Consider the following 6,000-nt stretch of genomic DNA (forward strand, 5'->3'; position numbering starts at 1 on the left):
GCACGGAGTTTTTTCGGTTTTTGTTGAATATCTCAGGATTGGAATCGAATTTTGGGGATCTGTGAAGGTCAAAAGGTGAGGCATTGTGAGCTGCACAAAATGGCGTTCTTAACTCAATTTGGCCCAAAATGCACGTACGACAAGTTAGCACGATGGCGACGATTTCTGATTACCTTTTTTTATAACAATGCAAACAAAAATTGACGAGACAACATTTTACGATGGATTAAGAAACTTTCTGTCAAGAAATACTGCGAAGTTATTTTATCAAAATAGATGTAAATATCCATTCCAAACCCAAGGGTTATTTTGCTTAGAAAAATAAGTTTTACCGTTGTGAAAAATAAGTTTTACCGCAATTTAAGGGCGTAGATGGTGTCATTCTCTTTTGCTAGTGTTGGATACAGAGCCCAGAAAATAATAAATTTTAATGAAAGATTAATCACGATATCTAAAATGTCTCTACACTGAAATAAATAAAAAGTACCGAATTCCTAAATTCTAGGAATTTTGGCTCCTTTCCTTTTTTAGTAATTGGGTTTTTTGGATTACTTAATAAGAAAAGGAGGCAAAATTCCTAGGATTTAAGAATTTGGTACTTTTTTTTTATTTCAGTGTACAAACAACATGTAAAAACCAATGTTTGATTGATGCATTCTGAATCAAGATTTTAATGATTTTTGAAAACAAACATGGCCGCCAAATGGCCGGCCGGGAGTGATACCTTTTCGAGCCGTAAGCCTATGTTTAGGCCCCAATTATGTTATATATTTTTTACACCATACATTTTTTTCCAACGACAGCTAGAAATGTGAAAGAGAGAAGTTCAAAAACGTTATTTTTATTTTTTTTTTATTTGGGCATTCTTATGCAAATAAGTAGATCGTTAAAAAAACACGTACAAATGTTTTTCAGATTTATTTTGAATCTGTGAGTATTTGCATTATTCCAACTTAAGTCGTCATTACAGACAGCGGAAATTGCTTTCATAAATTTTAGCATTTAGACATGGGCTGTCCTTTTATTTTTAAAAGAGGTAAGAGCACTTCTCTAGAATTTCTCAATAAATCCGAACTTTGACCCTCTTATGACACATTTTTTTTCCAAAATTTCTATTTTTCCCGTGTACAAAAAAAAAAAACACGAAAAACTCTACATTTATTATTTTTTTTTTTTTTTTTTTTTATTATAGAGGTTTTACACGATTTGTGCATTCGCCTCTTAATTAAAAGAAAAATACATTTTTATTGCATGTACATCAACTCACACCACTTCATAAAATTGTCCGTTCTTAATTTCGCGCTTTCTTCTTTACTGATCAGCTTCAACGTGTCTTCGTCCATTTCAGTTTCGCTGTCGAAATTTATTTGGCTGCGCTTTTGTTGGGGCGTTGTTTTGGACTCGACAGAAAGTTGTCGTTTCACACACTTTCCTTTCTTATCAACAGTTCTAAACCCATCGTCGTCGGTGACCTTCGAGATGGGATTAGATACTGTTGTTGTTGTTGCAGCTGGCACAATAGTAGTATTCGTCGTTGTTGGTTTGTCGTTTTTCTGGTTCGCGATCACGGTCTTCTTTTTTGCTTTTGCAGATGAGCAGGTTTTTTCGGGGTGACTTTTCTGTCCACATCGTCGGCAAGTCGGGATCTGGCCAGCATGAGTGGCCAAGCTTAATTGACCCTTGATGCTGACATACGACGGCACCTGCTTGGAGAGTTTCATCCTCAGGACCCGCACACCGTTTGGAATCCCGGGGAAGAAGTTCTTCCAAACGTCGTCCGTAATCGTCAGCACCTCTCCATACTGCGCCATTCCGTCAGCGATGTCGTCGTTGGGCATTCCTGGCGGAAGATCGTGGACCCGGACGTCGACGGCGTTGTCGTCAACGTACACCGGGATCAGGAAATTCTTCTCACCTGAACGGAGTGCGTGCTTCATGTGGTTGTCTGCTGCTACTTGGGTGGCTGTTGCTAGGTCAGCCATCTCGATGAGGATGCCGTTCCGGGTGTTGTGCAGTTGAAGGCACTTAAACCCGGCAGGATTAAGGCCCATGCTTTTTTCCACAAAGGTTTTTATGGAATCCAGCGGTGGGCGAGCTGGTAGGACTCCGAAGTCCACGAAGATCGTGTTTTTTCGAGTTGGGCTCATTTTGAGCCTGCACGAAAACAAAAGAATTTGCTGCGAGGAGGTAGCACGTCTGATTGGCACCGTGTATTGTAGCCGACTGACATTTATTATGTTCTTTTTATTTTTTATGTACACACTTCGAAAAAATCGTGTAATTTTATGTTTATTTGATGCACATATCTGGAGCGTTAAACAAAACGCAAAATTAAATCTGTTTTGAAAATTACACGACCCAATTTGTCAGCCGCTATGGTCGTGTAAAATTACATGAATCGCTTTTCTGTTGGAAATGATTCTTATTGGACATAGTTCATTCTTATTGGGTGTGCAAAAAAACGACATGTGCAAGAGAAAGTAAATATTTTATTCGTTTTTTAATTTTCAACAAACACTACATTTTTCGACACTTTGCACAAATATAAATATTTTTACCTTCACAATCTCTACTTTTCACTGATTTTCCCTACAAATCCTTCAGCAGCGGCTAGCCGGTTCTGATGATCACTTTTGTCACTTCCCCCAGCACGGTTTTAAAACTTCTTCAGGAACATTCACAATTCTGGCATTTGTACGGCTAGAAACGGCCTTATCCATGGTGCTGACGCTGATTGCCGATTCTTCTCCGCTGCCGTTGCGATGCGATCTCCGGGAGAAGCGACAGCTGCGAACGATTTTGGGGAATCTGTGGCAAAAATAGAATTGATTACTTTAGATTTCATTAGAAACTAATAACACCCAGTATACTGACCTTAGTAAACGTCTTCAAACAGCCCCACCTGCCTTTCCCGGCCAAGAATCTTTCTCAGAACGCTCCAAAAAGGTTCCGAGTCTCACGATCTCCGTTTTCTTATGTTTACAAACATGGCCGACCTTGCCAAACGAGGCCAGTCTTGACAGCACAAATTATAGCTTGTATGACGCAAAATTACATCTTAAATGACGCTCCAGCTATGTGCATCTTATAAGACGTAAAATTAAGACTGGAGTGATGGACCAAAGATGTAATATCACATTTTCAATGAAATTGGTGTCATTTGTAGCATTACGTCAAATCAGACACATTTTTACATTGAAAAGTCAATTACAGTTTATAAATTTAAATGAGATTCGTGTTTACGTTGGATGTAAAATTCATAATTTTTTAGTGTGTACTTTTTCATTTTTTTCCTCGTTTTTATTTTTTTACTGATGCCTTTATCGTTTACATAGTAGAAAAATGCGTAGAAACCAAGTCTCAATTCAAAAATTACTGCATCATTATTCATTATAGAATATGTTAGTAAAAAACACAGATAAATATGACTCTAAAAAATTAAATTAGTTACACAATTTAATTCACACTTCCAACCCGAAAGTTTTCATAAATTTAAAGAGTCAAAGATTGAAATTTTAGGGAATTATTCGAGGCTTTTAATTTTTTTAAGTTTTAACTTTGTTTTGGACGTGTGCCGCTGGTTTTTGTTGTTTTTTTCTGTTTAAATTTTGTGTGTGATCTTCTAAATTTTCTTTTAAGATTAGATTTGTCATTTTTTTTTTACAGAAGGCATGATTACTAATAATTATTTTAAGTACAGTACTTGTTCGGTAACTGGGCTGAGAAAGTAGCCCAGTCACCGAATGCTGCTCGCTAACTGGGCTGAACGATAAATTACGAGGGGACCATCGATGCATGATATTTTCCTGATGAATTATAAAAATAAAAGTAACTCAAAATTATGTACAATGCTTACTTTTCATATTTTTTGAATTGTGACTTGAAATTAAATAAAAGTTTGAAAACAGTTTTTTTTTATGATTAAACATGATTTGCATGCATCAATCCCTCGGTCATTTCGGTTTGTTTTGGTTTTTTGACGTTTGTCTGATTTTTTACTGTGCTACGGCCCAGTTATCGAGCGCCCAATTAAAAAGAAGCTCAGTTACTGAACAACTACTGTATTTCGATGTTTTAAAAAAGATTTTTGTCCTACAAGTTTGATGTTCTGTTGAGCATGAGCAGAGTGAAAGAAAAATCGATTCTTTAAAAATAAATAAATTAGTGTGAGTGTTTGCATTTTTTATCACGTGAACATTTCTTCAAAAATCACTAACACCAGTTATGGTTATCCACATTCAGTGTTTTCTAAAATGAGTACTCTACAATATTGGTAAAATTTATTTATTACATATTTTAGCATATTTTTTTGCTGTGCGATTATTAGGCAGATAAAAAACACAACAGGAAGAGAAAGTCCGTTTGGTTTAATAAGTTATAAACTGGTAAATCATTTTATCTAATCTAATCTAATCTAATCGAACACAAGCGCAGCCAGTCCGAAGAAAGCATCCGGGAAGAACTTATGGTTAGATTACGCCTCAAGTTCCTTCTTGTCATTATTAATGATTGCAGTACTTTTCGAGAAACCCCGAAGTGTATTACACTCACCCGGCCTACTGCGTTGCATTAACCGCAAGAGACAGATTCTATGAACGGAACCCACATTTCATGGAATCATCAGGGGAAGAAGAAGAAGTGGGGACATACCGTACCAACCACTTCGAGTTATTTATAGAATATGGTGTGTGGTGTGTAGGGGAAGCGTTGGGAAAGGGATTGTTGTATTATATAGTATTATATAGTTAATGACCTTGTGACATTATTTCACCACTACGGATTAATTCACTCGAGATGTGTCAAACCTCTCGGTGGCCGAGTGGCTAGAGCATCTGACTACCAATCCAAAGGTGTGAGTTCGAATCCCACCTGGTTCCATGCGTTTTTTGTTCATATTCAAAGTTCAATTATAGTCGAATAATTTCAAGGAGACCGGCCGGGAATCGAACCCGGAACCTTCCGCTTATGAGGCGGGAGCCGTAGCCATTAAGCCACGGGCCGGTCTTATAAACTGGTAAATCATTTTAAATTAAAAAAATAACATGAAAGCATAGTTTAGCTTGAAATAGACGATTCAAGATGATTGAAACGAAAATTCCATAGGCCTCTTTGAGATAGTGAAAAAATCTAACTTTCATTCATCTGCAATCTTATTCATGTTAACGATGCCACCATTCAACAGGCCGAAATTTCTGCCCATGCGCTTGGCCTTTGGCATCACACTCAAAGTTAACAAAACACAAGCTTGAAACGGCTTCCTCCTCCCTCATCCATCCCATATGGTCTAGTGGCTAGGATATCTGGCTTTCACCCAGAAGGCCCGGGTTCGATTCCCGGTATGGGAAATATTTTTATCGAGGTTTTAAGATAATGCAACAACAACAAAACTGCTACTACTATAAATTTTCGACCTATACTTAAAAATTTGTTATAATTTAATAAAAATATTGACCTTATAAAGGGCATTTCCTTCAAAGAAACTGGACCACACGTAACCAACTCAACCTCTTCATTACTCTCAGCAGTGACTGAACTCCAACTTGCTCGTACCAAATAAAAACACAGAAAAGTCCCTTCTCCAAAAAACCTTGACGCATTGTCGCCCTAAATGGGCTCCAAAGGAGCAACAAAAGAAGAGTGTCATAAATTAAAGTCAGGTAGAGTCCCCAGCGCGATGCACTCTCGCACAGACTCGAGAGTGGACGCACGGAAACCACCAGTCTCAAAGCACATCGGCGATCGACGACCGTTTTTGAACTTGAACTCCAAGCGCACTCAACTCTGCGAAAGCTCGCCGCACCAGGTTTAAGCTCAAGCTGCAACTACAACGATAAAACACCGCACACACAGACAGGTTGCTTCCGCGTGTGGCCAACGGTGATCGTGGTGTGTGTGTTTTGATCGATTGAGGCACCGCATGTAAACAAGGGGGTCGTCCCTAAATTACGAAATCGTAGTTTTTAAACTTTTATTGATTTTACCTATTTTACTGAAAATACT

At 37.9% G+C, this 6,000-nt stretch overlaps 1 protein-coding gene, 1 long non-coding RNA gene and 1 other non-coding gene across 3 annotated transcripts; 1 reads left to right on the top strand and 2 right to left on the bottom strand.

Moving 5' to 3' along the window:
- Positions 1-1,564: 1,564 nt before the first annotated feature.
- On the bottom strand, positions 1,565-2,221 carry LOC119766363. The gene is made up of 2 exons (XM_038250861.1): positions 1,713-2,221; positions 1,565-1,651 (listed from the first exon to the last, which is right to left on the bottom strand). The coding sequence occupies exons 1-2, from the start codon at positions 2,145-2,147 to the stop codon at positions 1,565-1,567; spliced, it is 522 nt and encodes a 173-aa protein (XP_038106789.1). The 5' UTR covers positions 2,148-2,221.
- A 367-nt stretch (positions 2,222-2,588) lies between these two features.
- Positions 2,589-3,020, bottom strand: LOC119767913. Its single transcript, XR_005277788.1, has 2 exons — positions 2,875-3,020; positions 2,589-2,808 (listed from the first exon to the last, which is right to left on the bottom strand). It is a non-coding gene; the product is annotated as an uncharacterized LOC119767913 (long non-coding RNA).
- Positions 3,021-5,273: 2,253 nt separating this feature from the next.
- Positions 5,274-5,345, top strand: Trnae-uuc. Its single transcript has one exon. It is a non-coding gene; the product is annotated as a tRNA-Glu (tRNA).
- Positions 5,346-6,000: the final 655 nt, after the last annotated feature.

This window comes from Culex quinquefasciatus, chromosome 2 (assembly GCF_015732765.1).
Source record: "Culex quinquefasciatus strain JHB chromosome 2, VPISU_Cqui_1.0_pri_paternal, whole genome shotgun sequence".
NCBI lineage: Eukaryota > Metazoa > Arthropoda > Insecta > Diptera > Culicidae > Culex > Culex quinquefasciatus.

Coding starts and splice junctions, on each gene's coding strand:
- LOC119766363 (XM_038250861.1), bottom strand. CDS start 2,147: ATGAGCCCAACTCGAAAAAACACGATCTTCGTGGACTTCGGAGTCCTA. Junction 1,652..1,712: donor GGGTCCTGAGGATGAAACTC/TCCAAGCAGGTG, acceptor CCACTCATGCTG/GCCAGATCCCGACTTGCCGA.